General features: G+C 41.6%; 1 protein-coding gene across 15 annotated transcripts in view; it reads right to left on the bottom strand.

Moving 5' to 3' along the window:
* Window positions 1-25,575, bottom strand: part of ABCA1 (ATP binding cassette subfamily A member 1) — a 138,657-nt gene that overhangs the window by 104,276 nt on the left and 8,806 nt on the right. For 7 of the 15 annotated variants that reach the window (XM_023727442.1, XM_023727441.1, XM_023727443.1 and 4 more), the window contains exon 1: window positions 9,884-15,004. In XM_023727442.1, coding sequence (XP_023583210.1) covers window positions 9,884-9,949 — 66 coding nt within the window. In that variant the 5' untranslated portion in view covers window positions 9,950-15,004. Of the gene's footprint in view, window positions 1-9,883; window positions 15,005-25,575 lie in introns of those variants that run through there. The other 8 variants (XM_023727433.1, XM_023727436.1, XM_023727437.1 and 5 more) reach the window with 8 other exon arrangements.

The raw sequence follows: 25,575 nt of genomic DNA, 5'->3' as shown, positions 1-25,575 counted from the left end.
TGGATTATGCCTGGCTACCATTACTGAACATTTTGATCAATGATTCTATGGAAGAATCCTGATCAAAAGGGGCAAAATGCAGACTAGAATTTCAAATCCCAAGTAATCCAGACTTTCTGGAGTCATGAAGGCTGGATGAATCCCCGAAACTACTGTCCTGAGATAATAATCCTTAAACCTTAAACCAAAAATATCCCCTGAAATCTTCTTAAAACCAAACAATAATTTAGCTTAATTAGTAAAACATTCCTGCCTTGAGCATCGTGCTTTTTTAAGAATTATCTACACGGGATTGAACTGACAACAGCAACTCGAAAGATTAGCCATAAAACTTAGGAGACGGTGAGTTTATGTCAATGGAGGAGGTGCAACTCAGAAAAGGAAAATGAACATGGTTGCACAACTTGAAGAATGTAATCACTGTCACTGAATTGTACATGTAGAAATTGCTGAACTGATGTATGCTCTGCTGTGTACAATTTCAACAACAACAAAAAAATAAATCATTAAAAAAATAAAAACAAATCACCTACAAATATTCACAAAGAGTAAAAATTTTTTTAAACGGTAGGACTGTGGATGAATTCAGAAAAAAAATGAACTTAAGTAAAATTAAATGAAGAGCATAAGATAAACAGTCATCAAATCTTGAATCTCTAAAGCTTCCACTTATACTTCTAGGATAAACAGTAACTACCATTTATTTAAAACCCAAGATGTACTAAAAATATTATATATGGATCACTTCATTTAATTTTCAGAACAACCCTATGAGTTAGGAACTACTGTTATCTCCATTTATACAGGGCAAGGCTAAGGCTCAAGGAAGGGTAAGTCACAGAACTAGTCAGCAGCAGGCTTGAGATTAGAGGCCAGTTCTGCCTGACTCAGGAAGCCATGTCCTCAACTGCTGTTCCAAATGAATTCTACTTGGCATAGCAAGTAGGCCATGTAGGAAATGACCCCACTAGGCAGTATTGTCTAAAAATATCAACTGGTTCTGTACAGGTTAAATGGACAGCCAATACTGAGCACCTAGCGTGTGCCACAGATTTTTACACATCTCATCTCTATTATTTAATGTTCACAATAATTCTGTGAGTTTGGTCATACCATCACCATTTTAGAAGTGAAGAAACAGATCTGGAAAGGTTCTGAGACACAGTCTGGTAGGAAAGTGCAACAGCATTTGAATCCACATCTACCTGACCCCTAAATTTGTGCTTTCGAACCCATCGTGCTGATTCCAACAGAGTCATGTTTGGGACATATCCCTTTTAAGATGGCCATTTTGGAAGGATCTAGCACTCCCAAGCCTGTCCAGGCACTGATCTGACCCAATGAATCAAGCCTTACATTCCCCTACATCTCTGCAGCCCCCACATCTAGGACCCCGTAGGACTACAGGTGTTCAAAATATGTTGGTTAATTGAAAAAAACATGAATGGCTCTTCCCCACCCCACGGCACTAGCAGCAAAGGGCACAAAGAAAGTCTTATAAATTATCTTCAACAGCTGAAGCCAGTGGGTGTGAGCAAATCATGGGAAGTGGTAAGAGAAAGACTGACGGTAATAAAAATAGCTAAAACTTAAATAGGTCTTACCATGGACCAGGGTTCTAACTGCTTTACATATATTAACTCATTTGATCTTCAAATACCCTCTGGGTACTATTATTATCCCTCATTTTACAGATAAGGAAACTGAGGTTCAGAGAGTTAATAAACTGCTTAAGGATATAAGGCCGGTAAATAGTAGAGCCAGGATTCAAAGCCAGTCTAACTCAAGGGTCCCTGCTCTTAGCCACTCTGCACACTACCCCTTTGTGCCCTGTGCCCTATTACCAGAGTACCTAGACTACTGATCTCTCAAAGCCTTTGCTGAGGTGAGACACTAACACCTTTCTCAACGAAGAGACTGCCTCCAAAGCACCCAAACCAGCAAACTCGTGGGAGACAAAATTTAATACATGCCCTTCTACCCTGTACCTTTAAAATTATTTCTGTCATTAAACCGAACGCACTTTCCAAACTCAAGGGGATGTTCTAAGTAATTCTTTTCCTAATAGCCTCCCTCTAGAAACCTAACTTGGCTTCTTACAGGAATGCTACTCTGGCTCCACTCACTGTCAAAATCAGAATTTTTCCCCATCTCTAAGGTTAGCACAGTTCCTTAACACAGGCCCCCATAAACAGCTTGGAAAAAAGGTTGATGTGTTACCACTATAAACTCCTACAGAAAACTCTTCTAAGGATTGCTTTGATACCTACCCACCTACCTCACCCATGAGGTGGAGAGAGATGGAGGAATCTTGTTTTCAAAAGGTATTTCTCACCAAGATCAGAAACTTGAAAGCTTTCTTTTAGTGATGAATATTAAAATGATAATTCCAGTGTTTAAGTGAATTGCTACACTGAGCTGCTGTGGGCAGCACCAAAGGATCACTTTGCTCTTTTTCCATCTTGTTATTCCTCAGCTAAACATGGGGATAATTTGATCGAGCTCTTCTAGAGCAGAGTTTCTCAACCTCAACACTACTGACATTTTGGGTCAGATAATTCTTTGTTGTGGGGGGCTGTCCTGTGCATTGTAGGGCGTTTAGCAATACCCCTGGGCTCAATCCATTAGACTACAGTAGCACCCCACCCCATCCTCCAGTTGTGACAATCAGATATGTCTCCAGACATTACCAAATGTCCCCGGGTGGCAGGGGGACTGCCCCCGTTGAGAACCACTGCTTTAGAGTTATTGTGAGAATTAAGCTTTATTCCGTGTAAAAGGCTTAACACAGAGCCTAGCACATTGTGGCTGCTATTACTATTACCATCATCATCATCATTCAACATGCATCAAACAGTTTTTTAATCATCACTCAGAGCTGTGCCAAAATCTAACAGACTATAAACGTCCACTTCCACCTGAGTATTCATGCCTGACTTTCCTGCTGGTTGCAGAAGCTCGTATACTACAATTCAGTCACTCCATGAATCCATTTAGCTACCTTGCCTAAGGACAGTCATGGTGCTCTTAAACTCTGGAGAGTCATCCATATTAACTTGAAGCTGAGACAGGGCATGAGAATACAGAAAACCAAAGGAATACAATTTGGCCTTGGGCTAGAGTCTTCTTGGCAAAGGTAGCCAAAAAGTTTCATGCCATCCTGAAAAAATAAACCTCTGATTCTTAGCACTGAGTTGAAAATTTTTGAGATCACAGTAGGGTATGAAAAAGAAACAAGAAGAATAAACATTAGAAAGGAAGAGACGAAAATTCCCTTTTTGTTTACAGCATGATCACAAATCTAAAAGAGCCCATAAAGTTAGCCAAAAAAGCAGCAGTTGATTTAAAAACACGGGTAAATTCATCAGGAACAAGATAACTTCCCCAATATAAGAGCACTTCTATAAGCATGTAGTAACTGGTTAAATTAATATAATGGAAGATGGAAGGAGAATAATCCTACTCATAGTAATAAAAGACACACAAACATGTAAAAAAACTTAGGTATTAATCTAATGCCACATATGTGATTCTCATATAGAAGAAAACCATAGAACTTTTAGTAAGATGAATAAAGGAAGATCGGAATTAATGACAGCAAAGCCATGCTCCTAGACGGGAAGAATTAATATCCAAGCTAATTTATAGATTTAATAAAATTTCATTTACAACAGTAATAGAATACTTTTTAAGAACATGATAAAGTAATAAGATTCAATGAGAAAAGAAACAGATGAAATAGCAAAGAATATTCTGAGGAGCAAAAGGAAAAAATGTAGGCCAATGAGCACCCCCAGATATCAGAATGATCATCAAAGTAAAAGCAAATGCTGGGCTATATCATCACCAAAATTTAAAAAATATTTATCAAATGACTAAATGAATCACCCAAAATAGCCCCATAAAAAGATAAGATTTTAATAAATGCCAAAAATCACTAAAAAAAAGTCATTGTTTAATAAAAGTGCTGGGATGACACGATACAAATTTGAAGAAAAGTCAGTTTTAGACCCATCCCTCACACCATACACCTCAATTAGAGTAAAATTGTAAAGATCAAATCATAGAAATGTTAGAACAAAAAACAGTTTGTAAAACCAGGCCTGACCTCCCAGAAAAATAAAGCCTCATGCACTGCTGGTAGCTTTTTAAATTAATTTGATCCTTTGGAAGGACAATCTCGTCAGACACTTCAAGGGCCATTTCTCCTTGACCCAGTAATCCTACTCCTGTAGGATTTTCCTAAGAAAATAATATACAAGTAAGAAAAGACTACATGTATGAAATCTTTATAGTAGTTTACTGTAATGGAAAACACTGGAAACAATCTAAATTTTGGCATTAGAGTATGGACTTGCAAAATAAGAAGGACGTTGATGGATCACTGGAAAGCTGTCAGGAATGTCAATGGCATCATCCCATGGTATGTTTGTAGCCAATGGACCCCTCCTCTTAGTAACTTGTTGTGTGCCACCGAGTCAATTCCGACTCATAGTGACCCTGTAGGACGGAGTAGAACTGCCCCATAGGGTTTCCAAGGCTATAATCTTTATAGAAGCAGACTGTCACATCTTTCTTGCTCGGAGGGGCTGGTGGGTTCAAACGAACCACTGTGCCACCAGGGTTCCTTCTTACTAACCTACTAACACAAATCACGAAGCCTTACTTTCTTCATCTGTGAAACAGAAAGAATAACGCATACTTCTCAAAATTACTGCGAGAATTGAGAAGATAATGGATATAAATGTACTTCGCAACTGCAAAATGCAGCCCACACAGAAGGAATTACTATTATAACTATGAAGATTATTTGGAAATACGGGAACATACATACCAAATAAAGTTAAATGAGAGAAGAAAACAGCACAAAGCGTACTTATGTACGTAACGATTGCAATTATTTCCTTGGGCTATTGTCCTTCAAGTTCCCTCAGTGACACAGACCTTAACCATTTGAACCTCCTGACCGTGGCAAGCCTACCTTAGGGACTTCTTTTGTACATAAAATAAAAATTCAATTGCCCATTCTCAGCTGCAAGGCCCTGCATGATCTGGTCCCTGCCTAACCCCAACTCATCCCCAGCCAATCTTCTTTCACTCCACCAGTGCCACTGGATTCTTTCCGTTCCTTGACCCGGGAACATGTCTTGGGTCCCAAGGCCTTGACACACCCTGGGATGTGGGTGCCCCTGTTCCCTAAGCCCCTGATCTCCTCTGGTTAACTCCCACTTCAACTTCAGGGCTCTCAGCTCAAATGCCATGACCTTCCATTCTAAATTAGTCCCTACCCACAACCTGTTAAGTCTCTAACATTACCATAATCTAGTTTTTTTCTTCATAACACTACGGTTTGTAATTGCATTTTTGCTAATGTGATGACTTTGTTTAATATCAGCTTCCCTCACTAAACTATAGGCTCTATGAGGACAGAGATCAGGTCTGTCTGGTTGACCAGTGTACGCCCAGCACAATGTCTAACATGTAGTAGATGCTCAATAAACAATAAGCGAAACAATAAATGATTTTTTGTTCTAACCTTCTTCATCCCATAAAAGGGGAAACCAAAGCTCAGGAGAAATGAGTTTCCCAAGGCCACCGAGGCACACAGTGGCCAAATTGCGATTAGAATCATAACCATCACTGCCAGAACTAAGGAAAGGGAGTACACGTGGGAAGTGAGACTGAAAGTGGGGGAGGGGGGCGCAGAGAGTCTCCATCTACCTGTAAAATTCTCTAATGGCTCTTAAAGGAGGAGTTTTTATTTTTTGAAAAGTAGTCCTTATCCCTAAACAATGCTCAAATACTGGTGCTCTAAATTCGTATGCAAAAATTAGAATTATCTATTTTTCCAGCCCCATCAATAGTCAAATCTAACTGGAAAAATTAATAATAAAGGCAAAAGAAAAGAGGCCATATGGCCACACTGAGTCCCATCTGTTTCATGGGGACTTTGTCCCCTGGATTAGCCTAAAACCAGATGAGGATCCTGAGAACTCTGAATCCCCTCCCTCTTCCTGTCCTAAACCCTGTTTGAGCTGAATGACTGCCACCCACACAAGTTAACTTTACTCTGGACCCAAACTGAGCTTTGCACCCAAGTTTCGCAACTCAGTTTCAATGTATTCTTTGCCCAACAGGAACAGTAGAAAGCTAAACCTGGCTGATGGTCCCCTTGAGCCTACACAATGGGGGCACCGCAGAGGGGCCCCCAGGATTCATCAGCAAACAAGGACACAGAGTAAAAGGGCAAACAGCTGCCTTTCAATACGGTTGCTCTGGGGCATATTATTCAGCTGCAGATTTTTACATATTCTTTCAATTCTTTCTAGCAGCAGCACACAAGGCAGGCTCCTATAGCAGGGGGGCCTCCTGGAGACTAATGCGTCATTAACATATTTACCATTCATTCAGCAAATACTGGAGCCCTGGTGGCGCAGTGCGCTTAAGAGCTACTGTGGGTTCGAATCCACCACCCGCTCCTTGGAAACTATGGGGCAGTTCTAACTCTGTCCTATAGAGTCACTGTGAGTCGGAATCGACTCAACAGTAATGGGTTTTCAGCAAATACTTATTAAGGATGTCCCAGTGCCAGCCTCTGTTCTAAGCTCCCCAGAGTCAAGTTTCTATACTCCAGGATCTCAGGAGAAGAGAAACAAGCAACTGATTTCCATATATTGTGGGCCATTCTTGCCCCCTGGAGAATGGGCAGAGCTGGTTCTGACTATGTGAGCTAACAAAGTGGCCCAAAACCTTAACAGGTTCCAATGTCTAAACAATATAATCTAGAAATCTCAGGTAGTTATATCAGGGAAATAGCTACCAATCAGAGCTTAAGATAGAGGGACATAAAGCCCTTAGTGTAGATAAAAACAAGCCTGATAAAAAGTGCTTGTGCCTGTAAGGGACTCCATCAACTATACTAAGGGCAAGCCAGATTTTTCCAGTTCTGACAATCTAAACTTAAACCACCTTCCTTTCTGATTCAGCAAAATCCATTTCCTTCAGAAATCAGGAAGAGGGGTAACCAGGACAGCTTAGCAGGCATCTAGAAAAGCTTTTGTGTCTCCACTTCCTCCTTCAACAAGAACTCCACCACAAGGCTACAGACTGCTTTTGATAAGCCTTCCTATCTCTCTAACACTAACACTTTAAAACCCAAAAACTCTATTGAGCAAGAAGCAACAAGCTCAAGACCAGTGGAGACTGGCCCAGTCTGGATGACCCAACTGCCAAGTCCTGTTCCTAACTCCATTTGCTCCTAATTCCTTTGACTGAGCACAAAGAACCTCTTCCCTGCCCCCATTTCCTCCACCTTCAGGCTGAGCACTGCCCTGGGGCCGCAGAGGATTTGGAGAAGGAAAGAAAAATCAATGCAATGGGATAGAAAGGGGGCTGGCCTGAGTCTTGGAAATGCCAGTTCATGTCCCAGCTCAGCTTCTGGTTGGTTGAACTTGGGGAAATCCTTTGCCTGCTCTGTGCCTCAGTTTCCTCATCTGTAAAATATGACAGCTGTACTAGACTATCTTTGAAACCCCGTTTAAGATGATACAATTTCTTCCGCTACCCCTTGGCTGATGGACAAACCATGGCAGAGACAATTTCCCATCAGGCTGCTGCCACCAAATGGAGAAGAGGCAAGAGACCTGGACCACATGGTAGCCAAGAAATGCAAATAAGAGATGTGCATATAGGACATGCCTTAGGAGGCACAGGAAAAGCAAGGAAGAAGCCAGAAACTCAGAAGGTTTTGGGGCTTAGAATAGAAAAAAATAACGATACTACTGAAAGGCAATTTGACATAGTAGATTAGAGTATCAACTCTGGAATCAGACTATCTGGGTTTGAACCATCTGCTGCTTACTGTTGTTGCTGTTAGGTGCCGTTGAGTCAGTTCTGACTCATAGCAACCCTACAGGACAGAGCAGAACTGCCCCATAGAGTTTCCAAGCAGCAGCTGGTGGATTCGACTGCCGGCCTTTTGGTTATCAGCCGTAGCTCTTAACCACTGTGCCTTACCAGCAGTGTGGATACCAGACAAATTCCTTAACCTCTCTGTGCTTCAAGGTCCTCAACCATAAAGTCAGGAAATAACAGTATTTTGTGAGGTCTTAAAAAGAGTAATCTAGTTAATAAAGCACGTAGTGCCTAGCACATGACAGCTCACTCTGTTTGCTTTTGTTATATTAACGTATTTTAGTATTACTAAGACAGATAGGACACATGGATTCCACTCCCTGATCTCTCACTAGTTACATTAGGATTCAGTGTATGTATTTTTTAACATGAAGGACTAGACAAAATCAGTTTTTCTCAAACTAGAATCTGTATATATATTCTTAAAGGGTTGCAAGTTCTCTATGAGGATTTTAAATATTCTGTTTTCAATTCAGGGGCCATCTAAATAAATTCTAATAAGTATGTCTGTATTTTCTGAATGCCCACTTTATAACCAAGTTCTGGCACAAGATTTCAGAGCCCAAGTTTATATTTGTGTTTGCAGATTGGGTTAGCACCAGTCTAATTGTAGCAGACTAATGAGAAAGGAACAGATGCAGACTCAATTTATGAATAATGAGATTGTGCCAAATAAAAGCCAAATGACATCAAATGAAAGTCGTTCAAATACAAAAGTGGTTGGAGAATTGAACCACTAGCAGATTGTATTATAGGCTGGCCAAACACAAAAGGATCAGCAAGCACTATCACATACTACCATGTTCTCATTGCAGCTTATAATCTGGTTTCAACATCAGCTGTCTCACCACACTAAAGCTGTTAATTTGAATTGCATTGGTTTTGCAATTTGGTTTGCATTTAATTTGTAAATACGTATGGGTCATATAGCTGTATAATAGCTCACAGGTGTAAGCGGTTTATATCTAGTTTCACAAATGTACATATTTAAGTAACATTATAATAAAAATAATATAGTGAACACAAGGGTACATTGACATTTTTGTTCGTTTATAGAGGGTCCAAGCATTATTGTAGCTTAAGGAACACTGAACTAAATTATCTCCAAGGTCCCTTATAATTCTTTGAGTCTAAGAAAGATGATGATTTTGATTTCAGACATGTTGAGCTTCATTAAGACCCCCAAGTGGGGGTGCAGGCTTAGAACTCAGGAAAAAGACAGGAAACAGATTTAGATGCCAACTACAGAGAGATGCAACTGAATCCAGGAGACAGATGGGAAATCCAACAAAGGGGGTTCAGAGACAGAAAAGAAAAGAGCTGACATCTGAGCTTCAGGAAGTTCACCATGCCTTCACCATTCCACCCTCCTCTGTGAAAAAACATTATTCACCTGTGCACTAAGGAACATTTTTCTCAGGATTACTCAAAGCATTATTAGCCCATCTAGAAAGTAAATGCCTTAGAACCCACCAAATAATAAAACAAGTCTTGGCTATCATATTTCTTGGGGCCTGTGGTCCAAGCTGAAAGAGGGTGTTTGGACTAACAACTTAGAGATCCAGGCATTGATCTCTAAGAGCCGGGTCATTAAGTCATTTCACTCCCACCTCCCAGAAATACAGGAGCCCATAAGGTGCTTTTGAAAAGCCAGGTGACTCCCAGGACTACCGGCAAAAAAAAAGAGTGGGTGGGCAAGGGCAGCTCTGTGCCAGCCTTCAGGGGGTTAGAACTCATGCCTGGATGCTTGCACAAAGCAAAGCTAGCATTTCTGCTTGGCTGCCCTCTATGACAAGCCCTAGGGCCACATGAGACCCAGTACTAGCCACAGTCCTGTGTCCATCAGGGGCCAGATTCAATCACTCTGTGAAAACCAAAAGGACTCCCTTCCCTCCTTCCTCCAACACCCATCTCAAAACCATTGAGAAAAGCATGGGAGAACCCTCCTCCCCAGGAAAACCAAGCTTACCGTTTGTCTTCTTCTGAAAGTGAGGTTCTTCCACAGCAGCAACCTCAACTGAGGCCAATAAGCCATGTTACCTCAGCCGGCGCCCACAGCAACCTGCGTGTGGCTCCGGAGCCCGTGGAGGCAGTGGCAGGAGCTCACAGCAGGGACGCTGTGGCTGGTCATTAACTGAAAGATAAAGCAGTAAGGGGAGAGCGCCGTCAGTTACTACCGCAAAGCCATACCTCAATGAGGGCTACTGCTCCAGCCCTCTCACCTGAGACCTCCAACACCCAGGTCTGCATCATGACTGCTCCCCAACTTCATGGGCTCTTGGGTCCCAGCTACAGGATTCTCCAGGAAACAGGGCTTCCAGAGGCTTGCTGGTGGTAGCCTGGGAGCTAGTCGTTATGGTCCTAATCATTTTAGCTACAGTGGTGTCATCATTTGGGAATGAAAAATGCACTTATGAAAACAGACTTTACAGTAAACAATCTTAGGTGGCCATAAATATACATAAAATGTCAACAGCATTTAACATTTTTTGCCTGGAGACTAAAGTGAGTAATGCTATTCTCTGAAATTTACTGCAGACTAAATTTTCATCTGGCCACAAGGCTGAGTCCTTCCAATGATAAATGGCACCATCAATAAAGCAGTTTCTAATCTGGAAAGCCACAGCATGTCTTAGGTGACTGTGAGTAAACACCTAGGAAATGCCACTGACACCTGCTTCCAGGTGGTGAGGACAAGCCCAGTGCTGTGTCTATGTGGCAAGAAAACAATATCCTGTAAAGATACAAGTCTGCTATGGCAGGCTCATCACATTGTCTGTGAAACTGACAAGCTCCTACCATCAGGACATGTGCACACTTCTGGCCTGACTCTAACTGCACCTGACCTAACTACTCTTTGTCAGGTGTCACAGGTGCCTCCTTGGAGGACTGTTTCACCATACTGGGAGAGGTTCCCATGAACAAGGGGATACAATGCTCTATGCGTGCCAGCTGCCCGCCCAACAGCTCTATTTATTTAAGTGGTAATACTAACATTAAAGCTAAGGATGTGACAGAAAATTAGAAGTGGAAGAAGGGAGGGATACACAGGATAAAACTAGGCCCCATTAGCACTTGGTAGTCCTGAACCCTTACCAGCTCCCAGAAACCAGCTTTAGTTATAAAATGTCTCTGTTAATCATTATGGGTGGGGTAGGAGTAAGGAACAAACACAAGGAACAAACAGCAGAAGGATCTAAGGATGTAGTAACTCCTTGTGGGTACAAAACCAAGTACTGGACTCAAACTCTGAGTCTAAATCAAATCTCAATGCAAAGGTCAATTTCCAGTAGGGCATTAACCCTCCCCGCCCCCCATGCCACAAGCACTTGGATTAAAAACTTCTGCATTAGAGAAGGAATGGAAGGAATTTTCAGTGTATGTGACAGTGACCCTACCATTGTGTACTCTGTCTTCATTCAGTAAAAAACCAACAAATCAGGAGTTCCTTTAAAATATGCAGGCTTTAGGACCTATTTCTTCACCACCTGCTCAGCAAACCTCTAGGAGGAAACAGACCCCCAAAGTTTCTCACTCCAAAAAGAAAAAGTGTTAAACCAACACGTATCAGATTCCACTTTACTGTCTGAAGACATCAACTGGGAGCCAGAATGTCATAGTGAGACGCATGTTTCTAAGTGGCTTAGAATAGAGCTTGCATTCCAGAAACACTGAAATAAATGATTACTAGACTTGCTCATGCAGAAGCTGCTCTCTAGGAATCACCTGGCTGATTTAGAAGCTACATGAATCTTTTCAGATCCCCAAGGTAACACTGAGGAGGTTGGAACACTTTTGCTATTTAAAAAAAAAAAAAAAGTGACCTAGTAGAAAGAACACAGACATGAATTAGCCCCAGCTTCCCAACTATGTGTCTTGGCCAAGCCTTTATGCTCTCTGAGCCTCAATTTCCTGTCTATAAAACAGGGATCACAATATCTACCTTGCATAGTTGTTTTAAGGACTAGAGATGATATAAGTTCCCAGCACAGTAAAAGGCACACTGTAAGTGCCAAAGAAATAAGAGTTCCCTTCTCCCCACTCACTTTCTCCTTTCCAAGGGTTTCCTCCTGTACAGAAATGGTTACATCCTGTCCAAATATTCCTTTCTGTTCCATTATTTTCAACAAATCCATCATGGGTTTCTGGAAAGGTAGGGCAAAATAGGAAGGACAAAATCTGAATGGCCTAGCGTTGGGGTCCCCAGGGCAAAACCAGAGAACAGAATTGACTCCCCTAAACGCTGAGGGAGAAGAGTGCTCAGAGAAAAGGAAGGCACACCTTTACAGAACCTTCATGAGAAGAGAAGAGAAACGTCAGGAGGAGTTTTCTTGATCAGCATTTTTCTGAAAGTAGAGTTTCCAGTTTTTCAAACACAGATTCTGGCCCCAGGGACCTTCCCAGAGACATACAAGAAAAGTTAGCAAGTAGTAGCCCAGAGCAACAGTAGAAGGTTCTGCTCTGCCCACCCACCAAGGCATGTCCCTGGCCTCCTGCACAATTCCCTCCCCTTTCTGGGGACACAATAATCAATGCTGGGAGCAATTCTGTCCAAAAAGTAGAGTTTGGCAATGCCCGAGCCCCTCAGGTAACTTAAGCCAAAGGGACATTTCCACATCAGTTTTCCAAGGAAGTGAACAAACAAACCAAAACAAAAAAAAGGCAGTACCATGTACTGGATTTCCCAATGCTTTCAAAGCTAAGCTCGCAGCACACTCACTTTTGCCCTTATACACGTTTCCAGTTACTGGCTGGAAAGGGTCCCACTTCACTATCATCACCAATCAATAAGCCACTCTCATTTCACTCCTGGATAACCACAAGAGCCACGTCACTGGTCTCTCTGCCTCCAGTCTTGTGCCCCTCAGGTCCCTTTTCCACACAGCAACCAAAGTTATTCTACAATACCAAATATCTGAAAATGCCACTCCCTCACTTAAAACCTTTTCCTTGCTCCCTACCTCCCTCAGGATAAAGTCAGATCCTCACAGTGGTTTACTTGGCCACCCAGATGAGCTCCCTACGGGACTCCAGCCTCCTCTCACCACTCCCCACTGCCTAAACAATGCCCTGGGGAACTACTTACTGGCTCTCTCCTACCACTGAGACTTCACTGGTGTGTTCCTCTTCCTGAAACACTTTTCTAGAAGCCTGGTTGGCCTGCTTAACTACTCCTCCTCAACCTGAGGTCTCCACCTAGCTGTCACTTCCTCAGTTCTTTCCTGATCACCTCCCCTGTGCTGACACCTGGGTCAGGATCCCCTCCTAGATGCTCCCACAGCCACCTGTTTTCTCTGGCCTGGCTCCCCCCACATTCTGACTTAGGCAGGCACCATTCCTGTTTCTTTCATCATTGTACTCTCTAGTATGCAAAACAGTACGCACGTGTAGTGAGTACTCAGGCAATGTTAGCTTAATTAATTAAGAGATGATAGCTGGAACATGTGAAATAGGGTCTCAGAATTCAAGAGTAGTAGCATTTCTGGGCCTGTGTTAACCAAATTTTCAAGCTTGAATTAACTGATTCAGGCAAACTGTCCCCAAAGAGGGAGCTCTGTGTTCAGCAGGCTTCTACCACAAAGGGCTGTTGAGCAGTCATGATGGCCACAAAGGACTGTTGAGCAACTTTATAAGAATAAATGCTTCCCAGGTGACTACTGGGACATTCAGAAAAATGTAACTGAATCTAGGTCGGCTTCTCATAAGGGCCAAGGTTTAGCTAAGGGCCAAGCAGGTCTTCCCAAGACCAAAGGAGCCATGAAATCTGCTTTCTGCCAATCCTCATGCTCAAGTCCTAGATGTGCTCTCTCTGGGATTGGTCATCAGTCATTCAGGTGGCTCACCCCGTGCCAAAATTTAACAGTTTCCACACACCAACCTCCTTTTGTCTGGTACGGACCTAGCGGACGGAAGTAATTGCTCAAATCATTGACTTTTTTTTTTTTTTTTAGAAATTGTCACTTCAAATGCCACTAATATTTTAAAATTGTTAATATCTATATAATACAACAGACTGTAAAAGCATGACCTTCTCAAATAAGCAAAGGTAAAGACATTCAACATCACTGTTGTTGTTAGGTGCCATCGAGTTGGTTCTGACTTTCAACATCACTAGTTTCTGGGAAATGCAAATTAAAACCATCATGAAATACCACTACACACACGCTGCAACTACTGAAATTAAAAAGTGCAAGCGAGGATGTGGAGCAACTGGAACTTTCATACACTGCTTGTGGAAATGTAAAATGGAACAGCCACTTTGGAAAACAGTTCAGCAGTTTCTTGTAAAGTTTAACATAGACTTATAACAGTACCCAGCCATCCCATTCCTAGGTATTTATCCATATGTTCACACAAAGACCTGGATGAGTATGTTTGTAGAAGCTTGAAACATAAAACCAAAAACTGGGAACAACTCACATATCCATCAACTAGTGAATGAATAAAGGCTGAGAACACTACTTAGCAATAAAAAGGAACAAACTACTGATATATACTACAACATGGATAAATTTCAAAAGCCTTCTGCTAAGCGAAATAAACCAGACACAAAAGACTATATAGCATATGATTCCATTTCTATGACAAGCTGGAAAAGGTAAAACAGTAGGGACAGAAATCAGATCAGTGGTTGCCAGTAGTTAAGAGTTGAGGGGAGAGGACTTACTGCAAAAGAACACAGAGTGATGGAATATTCTATATCATGATTCCAGGGGTGGTTACACAAGTATATACATTTGTCAAAACTCACATCAACAACCAAAAATATGTGTGTGCTTATGCAAATATTTATATAGGCATATATGTGTACGGGTATGAATATGTGGGTACATATGTATGCAGAGATAGATGTATCTATAGGCATATGTACATACAGATATGTGTGTGCATGCATATATACCCATATATATATAATAAACCACATCGGAGACACAGTTACAGATACTTCTTAGATGTAAGCAAACATCTCACGAGATAGGTTTTCTGGATTTGAAGGCTTAGGACCATAGTCTCATGGGACAACTCAGTTAATTGGCATAATATAGTTCATAAAGTGTACGTTCTACATTCCAATGTAGTGAGTAGTGTCTGGGGTCTTAAAAGCTTGCAAGCAGCCATCATACATACATCTACTGGTCTCTACTCATCTGGAACAAAAGGGAAAGAAGGAAACCAAAGACTCAGAGAAGAAAGTAGTCTACAGGACTAACAGACTACACGAACCACAGCCTCACTTACCCTAAGACCAGAAGAACTAGATAGTGCCTGGCTACCACTACTGACAGTTCTCATCTGGGCCACATAGATTGATCCTGATAGAATGTGAAAAAAAATATGGAACAGATCTCAAATTCTTAGGAAGTCCAGACTTACTGGACTGGTTGAGACTAGAGAACTCCCTCAGACTATTGCCTGAGATACTCTTTAAATCTTAAATTAAAACTATCCCTTGAGGTCACCTTTTACCTAAGTAACAGATTAGCTCATGAAGAATATCACCCATGACTAATGAGCTCCTTAAAAAAAAAAACATCTATATGAGACCAAACCAAAACCAAACCCAAACCCGTTGCCATCACGTTGACTCCGACTCATAGCGACCTTATAGGACAGAGCAGAACTGCCCCATAGGGTTTCCAAGGAATGGCTGGTGGATTTGAACTGCCGACCTTTTGAGCCACCAGGTTCCCTATGAGACCAAATGGTCAAAAATTACTCTAAAGCAAAGAAGAGAAGGTAAGGGGGCAGAGAAACTAGAGTACTGGAAAAGGTACAGCCAGAATGAAATGACTGAGAATGGTGACACACTGTGAAAAACGTAACCAACATCACTGAATAATACTTGCAGAAATTGTGAAATGGGAAACTAATTTGCTGTGTAAATTTTCACCTTAACACAATAAAATATTATTAAAAACCTTTGTCAAAACTCATCAAACTGTAAACTTAAAAAGGGTGAATTTTACTGTGTGTAACTTGTATGTCAATAAGCCTGACACAAAATAAAAACCTGTCTTCTATTGTAATAATTAGCATACTCTACAAATCATATCATGCCTTTGAATACCTAAGAAATGCATAGTATAAAGTTTGATTATTGCATGATTCATTTGTGAGGTGAATATTGAATAAATATTCACCACCACCTATTCATTACACAAATACCTGCAGCCTTAACTCTGCAAGGTTCCAACTGTTGTTACTGCTAGGTGCTATCGAGTTGGTTCCGACTCATAGGGACCCTATGTACAACAGAACGAAACACTGCCCAGTCCTGTGTCATCCTCACGATCGTTGCTATTTTTGAGCCCACTGCTGCAACCAATATGTCAATCCATCTCACTGAGGGTCTTCCTCTTTTTCACTGACCTGCTACTTTACCAAAAAAACACATAATTTCTTTTATAAGGATCAGCACAAAGCTGATTCCTATGAGGCGGAGGTTAAAGATGTCCCAAATATCCAACTTTTCCAAGCTGCTATACCACTTCATCATCTCTAACATCAGCCACTCCCTCTCCCCTCAGTACTCTCCCTCCAGTCATTGGGTTCCCTAATTCGCTGCAACTTCTCACAGAACTCACAAAGGAAATGGCTCACGAGGTTGTGGAGGCAGGCAAGTCCCAAATTCATGGGTCAGGCGTAGGCTTCTCCCTGGTCTCTCCTGATGGTCTCTCCTTCCTTGGTGGTGGTGGGCTCTTCTCTTTCCCACCTCTGGGGTGGCTCATTTCAAGACCAGCAGGATGGCAAAACTGATCAATCCCCTTGGTGGGCCACAATTACCCAATCACACAGTCCTGCCCAATCACCTGGGTGGGAGTTACAAGACCATGGCGAAAAAGGCCACATGAAAGCAATCCATTACACGGCACCAAGCATGATGTCCTTCTCCAGGGACTGGTCCCTCCTGATAACATGTCCAAAGTCCATGAGATGAAGTCTTGTCATCCACGCATCTAAGGAGCATTCTTCCAAAACAGATTTGTTTGTTCTTCTGGCAGTCCACGGCATATTCAATATTCCTTGCCAACACCATAATTCAAAGGCATCAATTCTTCTTTGGTCTTCCTTATTCATTGTCTAGCTTTCGCATGCATATGAGGTAACTGAAAATACCACGACTTGGGTCGGGCCTATCTGAGTCCTCAAAGTGACATCTTTGCTTTTTAACACTTTAAAGAAGTCTTTTGCAACAGATTTGCCCAGTGCAATACGTCATTTGATTTTCTGACTGCTGCTTCCATAGGCACTGATTGTGGATCCAAGTGAAATGAAACCCTTGACAACTTCAACCTTTTCTCCATCTATCATGATGTTGCTTATTGGTCCAGTTGTGAGGATTTTTGTGTTATTTCTGTTGAGATGTAATCCATACTGAAGGCGGCAGTCATTGATCTTCATCAGTAAGTGCTTCAAATCCTCTTTGCTTTCAGCTAGCAAAGCTGTGTCATCTGCATAATCCAGATTGTGAATGAGTCTTCCTCTGATCCTGATGTCGCGCTCTTCTTCATATAGTCCAGCTTCTAGGGCTATTTGCTCATCATACAGATTGAATAAATACGGTCAAAGGATACAACCCTGATGCACACCTTTGCTGACTTTAAACAACACAGTATCCTCTTTATTCTGTTTCAACGACTGCCTCTTGGCAGTACAGGTTGCTCATGAGCACAATTAAGTGTTCTGGAATTCCCATTCTTCGCAATGTTATCCATAATTTGTTATGATCCACACAGTCGAATGCCTTTGCATAGTCCCTAAAACTCAGGTAAACATCTTTCTGGTATTCTCTGCTTTCAGCCAAGATCCATCTGACATCAGCAATGATATTCCTTGTTCCATATCCTCTTCTGAATGGGCTTGAATTTCTGGCATTTCCCTGTTGATGTACTGCTGCAACCACTTTTGAATTATCTTCAGCAAAATTTTACTTGATATTGTTTGATAATTTCCACATTCTGAAGGCTCCCATTAGCCAAACAAATATTTACTGAGTGCCTATTATGTGCCAGGCACTGTTCTAGACACTGGAGATCCAGCAATGAACAAAAACAGGCAAAGTTCCTGCTCTCATGGGGCTTCTACTCTAGCAGAAGAGGTGGAAAACTGAAAAATGGCAGAGGAGATGGAAAATTAAAAAATAACAGTGAGTTTTTCAGGTTGGTGGGTGGTAGGAGTAATGATGAAAAATAAACCAGAGTAAGGGGACAGAGAGTGACTGGGGAGGGTGGTCAGGAAAGACCTGTTGATGGGTGCCTACAGGACAGCAATCTCAGGGAAGTGGGAGTGGCCCAGGCACTACATGCCACCTGCAAAGGGCTCACTCAAGTGACAGGGTTGAGAATTCTTTCCACATTTCCCCAAGCCAAAAACTGAAATGTAGGCAGATTCAGTGATGCTGGTAAAAGAAAAAAAAAAAAAAAATTATTGGTTCACGGGAAGCTTGGTGTGAAGGGGGAAATGATGACCCTGTTGCCACCTATCACACTGTCCCATCCCACCCCTTTCCCTCACCAAAACTTTTTGTCCTTGTGAACATCACACATAAGTTCAAAGAGAGATGAAAGATGAGAAATAGAAAGAAGAAAGGAGGCTAGAAGAGGAAGGCATGCTGAGAACGCAAGGTAGGATTTTCTTCCACTTGGCACAGTCAAAAGTAAAACAGGAACTAACTCCCGTGACTGTCCTCTAAAGCATTAAATCTGTCTACGGAAATGTAGTGAGAGGAAAAAACAAAGGGTATGTTTGCACTATCACCAGAAACTGTTAGTTTTTGCACTTGCACAAAGGTTGGTTGATCTTTTTCTTTTCTGCAAGCACATGGGAGGCCCAGTATCCTCTAGAGCTTTAATGCTAGGCTCCTATCTAAGGGTGGGATTGCACCCCTGAGCCAGGGCATGGTTCAGAAGAGGAAAGTCCCTAAGCAGGGACCTCACAAATGTCATTTTTCACTGGGGCAAAGAAACTGGCCCCACTGGGTAGAAGAACAGACCCTTTCACAAGGCCATACTTGATTAGTATTAGCAAATATAAGAGTCTGATAGGATCTTGGAGATGCACTCCCACCACACTTCTGTTCCAATCTTATAGTTGGAGAAGCTGAAGCCAAAAACAGGAAGTGGTTTACATACAGTCACCCCTAGACTTAAAGCTGGCCTCCAGGTTTCTCAAGAGATAACTTGGTTCAACGATCGTTATCTGCCCCTTCCCATTTCACTACTTCTCCTATGATTCTGTTTGTTCTTGGGAACACATTTCTCTTAACAAGTTCTATCAAAATAATTCACATACCCAGAATGTGCAGTCAGCAATTAATTTTCATTCTTCAAAAACAGTGGTTTTCTGACAGCTATTTCTCTAAACTTTATACATATATATACGTCTGTTAGACAAGTTTCTACATTAACTACCATCAGTAAGATGGAAGCTGAAATTTCTGACAACAGTTATCAGTATCTCTCTTGAAACTGTTTCTATCTGTCTTACATCAACAAACAACTAGCCAGTAACCTACAAAGCAGGAGGCAGATTTAAGGATTTAACTAGATCACATATAAACTGAAAATGTTGTCGGTTTTAAAGCTCCACTGGTTGCCTATTCATGAGATACTGATGCAAAAGCCAGTATCACAGATATTACACGTGTTACGTGTCTCATCCCCAGAGAGATGTACAGGGTCCTGTAAAATTAGGACATGAAACTTGTAAGTTCAACAGAGCATGCTTGCCCTGGAACAGGTCTGTTCTCTAATTGCCTTTCTGAGCGTATGGCTCTGGACCAGAAGCCACGTTCAGGGAAAAGCCTACAGAAATTACTGAAGGCCAAAGGACCTACTGGAACAGGCTCACTGTACCCAAGACTAAAGACAAGACATAGCTGATGGGGGGGATCTCAGTCACCCTGTGTTGTCTCCCAAGCTGACCCATCAGCTTTATTCAGCCTGAAGCTGCTTTGATTGCCCAGTTTAACTTTTCTGGCCTCCAGATGCTATTGGGATCTCTATGCTTAAGGACGCCCTTGCCAATGTCCCTCAAATTATTCCCTTTGCACTCCCCAACCATCTTTTAGACCCACAATTCCAGTGAAACTGCCCTTAGCTGGAGAGGCATGCAGAAGAGCGATGGGCTGGGGGTCTTCAGACCTAGAATTCATTCCAGTTAGCCACCTCTGAAATTGTGTAACATTTTAATGCTCAAATCTGAGAAGACAAAAAGGGATAAGAAAGCCTCTGAGGTAAAGTCCAGGGTAAATAAAGCCATTCTATCATTCTAAAAGAGGTTCTACTATCACAGTGCCCACTTAAAACACAGATTTAATGCATTGTATCAATTTCAATAATCTGTAGCTAAGAGGTGAAATTTTAAAGTATCCAACGCTTCATACTTACCCAATTATTAACAACAATAAGATTATAGATAACTGCACACCCTTTTTTCACCCATATTCAATGTCCTGGACAAAAGTATTTGCTAATAGCTAATTTTCCAAATGAAGGCTATGAAATGAATACATAAAAACCGCAAGTTAGAAGTCCATGAAGGCTTTACAAATCTGTAAGGAGCATTTGAGAAGCATAATTCCTCATGCTGTCAGCAATTTCTCTTTTAAAGGAGACTCTAAAGGTTTTAATCTATTTCTACCATGTTACTGATATTTGGAAATCAAAGATCCAATTTGTCACCTTCCGCATTCCTGTTGCTACCAGCTAACACAGTCTAAGGGCTCTGAAAACTGTCACCAGCCAGGGTTCCTAAACGCAGACGTGTCCTGTGCCCAAGTTCTGGTTTCACAGGTGTAGAACTATGGAGAAATTCTAACAAAATGTCAGAGATAGCCCTTCTTCCCCTGCTGCTTTTCACTAAACAAACACAGAGCAACCTTCCAAGGAAGCCTTCAGCAAACAGTACAACTACAGTATTTGCTGTTTCCCTGATCAGGGGGTAGGCAGACCACAGGAGAAAGAACCTCTCCTCTAGAAAAGAAATCAACCTGTCAACATTACATGTCATAGGAAAAAAAATCAAATTTTCTCAACCACAAACATAAGGCTAGAATAGGAGGGGCCTGCAGGGAAGAGACTATTTCATTCAGAAACACCCTGAGCTTACAGAAACACAAGCAACCAAGCCTTCATGAGCAATCCTTTATTTCTGGAAAAACCTGATTGAGTAATATTCCCTGCAGTGGTAGGAGGGTTTTCCAATAGACTTTAAGGAGAAATAGTTTAGTGACTGTATCAGCAAAAACCATTTTGTTTGGCTTACATCTCCGAAGGGTTGACACCTCTAGGCATTCAGCCTTCTCCCAGCCTTAAGAACTTATATTTATAAAAGCACTCAAAGGATTTTGGGGAACAGACAAATCCAAATTCCTTCACTGCCTTTCCCCCTCTTTGGGTCTATTCTACAATGCACCAGACTCCAGCAAATTCTTAACCCTTTTATTTTCTTGAGTTAACTGGCCCAGTAGGAACAAGAGAGGTTTTGGAGCCAGAGAAAGCTGGGTCTGAATCCTGACTTTGCCTCTCACCAATTCTGGAAGCCTAGGAATTCTGAGACCCTGTACCCTTTCCACAAAATAGAGCTAATAATGTACATAAAACATTTATTCATTCCTGGAACAAAGTAAGCATCCAGTAAATGGTAGCTATTATAATGATTAGTACTGCCTACTTCACAGGATAACGCATTCACCAAGGGTGTGGCAAAGAGTGGGAGGTTCATTAAAGGAAGCTCTCTTCTCTCGTCTTTGTCCACACAAGATGCTATTTCCCCCAAAGACCTTTCCAAGGCCAATCTCATTGGCAGAGGTGAAGGGATCACCCTGGTACCTGTTGACACTTCTGGCTGTTGTTTTACCATAACCTTCACCCCTTTTTTGGGCCCACACCACTCACTTATACCACTGTCTCCACACTTTCATGGGGGTTAGCTCCTATTTTCCACAACACACTGCCACCTCCAAGGACCTGGCTCAGTTTCTCTCTTCACCAATTTCCTCCAGCCTCTACTCCAACTACCTATTTGGAATCTGGGCCTTATAATTCTTCCATCTTTTCAGCTCTACTTACATTCTTCTCCAGTGTACCAACTTATCAGATGGTCCCTTCTAAATTGTAAGCTACATGAAGCAAGCTACTATGTCTCAACATCTTCTTGTTCTCTATCACACTTAGCCCAGTGGCCAGGATGGCTTGGTGCTTCATCAACATTTGTGGAATGACAGCCTCTGAAGTAAAACCTCAGGGATGAGAAAAGATAGTTAAAGCAGGTTCACTACTGTGAAAAATCAGAAATTTAATTGAACATAAATGTTCAGATGGCTTCAAACCATGACAAAATTTCCAGCTGTGTTCAAAAAACACAAGTTCAAATGGATGTGGCTTTCATTTAATTTTCCTCAAAGTCTCTCTAATTTGTTGGGAAGGATGTTCATTTTCATTGACATCATGTGAGGAGGGTGAATCTGTCATCTCCCAGGCTGAGGCTACAGAACCCCTGCAAACATACCAGCTAACAAGGACATCTCCCCTAAGGGCTCAACCCTAAATATAAGACTGTCAGCATTGATCAGGAGCCTCAAACCCTAAACCTACAGGCTCAAAGTCAAGAACTCACCCGATGAAACATATCAACATCTGGGTACAATTTTTCCACCTCAGCACTTTTATTCCCTTTACTTTTGCCAAACCAAGTTAGCCAATCTCCAGGTTCTTGATCAGATCTAGCTCATACTGTATGCGTCCAAAACCAGCAGCCATTTCCAGAATGTCCTCTTTAACCAGGCAGCTCTTGAGGCAGTGCAGGTATCTGCCATGTGTCAGAGACATCTCTGTTTTGGCAGCCCAGCAAGGGCAGCTAACTGGGTAGGTGAGGATTTAATCAGAGTTCCAGGGCAGGTGCAGAGGCCCTTCCAACCTTGTAACTGAACTCCTTCTCTACAATAGCCAAAAGAAACCACTTTGCTCATTGCCTCAATAAATTCAGGAAAGAAAGAGGAATAAAACTTCAAGTTTAAATCTACATACTTGTGATTCTAAAAAACAAAACCTTAAAGGCTGTTAGCCTCTTTTTTTTTTTTTTTTAAAAACACTGGCAAAGTGAATTCTATTATTTGAGGTCTGGGACGATATTACCAAAGGAAACAGATCCGTGTTATTCAAATATTATCAAGACTCTGAGTTTTCCTTTTAGAAAGCTCTACCGTCATTAAGATTTTCACAAATCAAACATTTCGTGTGCCAGAGAAAAAAGCACTCAAGGAAAGGTGGAACGAAACCATTGGATGGAACTCCTGCTAGTCTCTGTTTTCCAACTGTGGTTTTATGATGGCATTTGATAGTTCACACAATCCAATCCCCCAAGTGACAATGTGCTAAGTGACTGTATCAGGTGAGCTCTAGGTTCCCAAAGGGGGCTCAGGTTCAGGACGGAATGCCTTGCTCGTCTCCGCAGGCTCCAGGGGCACATCCACCCTCCTTAATGGAGGCCATCTGAACCAAGTGTCAGGCAACCCTCCATCCGCACAGCAAAGGAGAGAGCCACGCTGTGATCAGGTAAAATGTGACTGGAGTTCCACTATATTTGCAATTCCTGCAATAGGATGGACAACTGAATAAACACTACTGACCAGAGGCTTTCTTCATCTTGAACTCAAGGTCCTTACTACAATTAACACAATCATTAAAGTAAAAAAAAAAAAAAAATCCTGCCTTGAGTCACAATTAATTTTAACCAGCCAAAGTTAGCATCAGTGTTTTATACTTCTGCACAAGAAAACAGTCCCTAAGAAATCCTCACCATTTGGGATTTCTGTGGAGATTTCCTTCCAATCCAAACTTATAACCAAAGAGCAATTTTTATTTGAGAGAGAAAAATATTCCAGTTGAAAAACCCTTGAGATTAAAATCAGACCAATAGACAGAGCAAATAAATTAGGCCAGCCCAATAAGTCAAGGATTCAGTGTCCATTTTAAGCTGAAAAAGATAGACTTTCATAGATATGATTTCTTTTTTCTCTCCTAAAAAGACACTATAAAGATTATATTAAATTCTAGTGCAATAGAAGAAGCTTTAAACAGGCTTAAACAGGCAGGAGACCAAGATTTTAATTTTTAGATAACGAGTCTTTAAGATGAAGAGGCTGGAGTACATTCATGATCTTCTGCCTTTAGGCCTTTAGGAGTTCTAGAATTCTAAGCAAATGCCTACAGCCCAAGTTTCAGGTAACCAAGGAATTGCTCATATAAACTAAATAACTGCTAATGTGGCCTCCTGGAACGTTAAGTTTCAATGTGTGACAGAAAATACACACCTAAAAGGGTGAGAAACCATAACATTAGGCCTCAGCATCAAAATTATGTTTCAACTTTCTCACGCATTGCAGGTAACGTGCAAATTGGTTGTTGTTGTGTTGTGAATTCCAACCCATAGCAACCCCATCTGACAGAATAGAACTGCCCCATAGGGTCTTCTCGGCTGTAATCTTTATGGATTGCCAGGTCTTTCTCCCTCAGAGCTGCTGGGTGGGTTCAAACTGCCAATCTTTCATTAGCAGCCAAGCGCTTAACCATTTGCACCATCAGGGCTCCTTGCAAATTGGTGCATGTTGGCAAATAATACTAAAGGGCTATGGGATCACAGAGGACAGAGATGCATTCCTTAAAGGGTCCTGGAAAGATGCCACGGAGGAGGCAGCGTGAGGAATTCAGCAAAGTGAAAAAAGCATAACTCTGGAGTCAGCAAGACTTGAGAGTGAATCCCTAGCTCTTCCACTGGCCAAATATGTGACCGTAAACAAGTTATTTAACCTCTCTCTGCATCAGGTGTATCATCTGAAAAATGCGGCTAACAACAGGCAACTTCAGTATTTCCCCAAATGTGGGAGAGTTATATACAATGTACGCAAGTGATGTTGTTGTTGTTTTTAGGGGCCGTCGAGTCGGTTCCGACTCGTAGTAACCCTATGCACAACAGAACGAAACCCTCCAGTCCTGCACCATCCTCACAATTGTTGCTGTGCTTGAGCCCATCGTTGCAGCCCCCGTGTCAGTCCATCTGGTTGACGGTCTTCCTCTTTTTCACTGACCCCGTACTTTACCAAGTACGACATCCTTCTCCAGGGACTGATCCCTCCTGACAACATTTCCAAAGTATCTGAGACGTAGTCTCACCATCCTTGCTTCTAAGGACTATTCTGGTTGTAATGTAAGTGATACTTAGAGGATTTTAGGAAATGAACAGATACAGTATTAAACAACATTGAATCAGATGAGAAAATCTGGTCTTTTTAACTCCTCTTTAACCTTTTTAACAATTTTATTACATTCAGAAGAAAATCTCTATGTGGTCTTCTTTTTACATCTCTTTAACAATAACAGGCCTCTGACAATCTGGAACAAAGCTGTCATAATAAGGTCAGAGCCTCATTTCAAAGAGCCTTGAATGCCAAGCTAGAGATCACTAATGGTGACAGATCTGTAAAGTCTTTTGACATTTGTTCATCAACTAGTACTTTACATGGCGCATGGTGTTTGATAAATACTTGCTGAACATATGAATTTCAATTTAGTAACTTTTTTGTATGTTAGCACTTAATTTTGTATATATATTTACATACATTTAGATTCAATTATATATAAATTAATTTATATAATTTTT

Source organism: Trichechus manatus, unplaced genomic scaffold, assembly GCF_000243295.1.
Source record: "Trichechus manatus latirostris isolate Lorelei unplaced genomic scaffold, TriManLat1.0 scaffold00016, whole genome shotgun sequence".
Lineage (NCBI taxonomy): Eukaryota > Metazoa > Chordata > Mammalia > Sirenia > Trichechidae > Trichechus > Trichechus manatus.
This window is presented reverse-complemented; position numbering and strand designations above follow the sequence as displayed.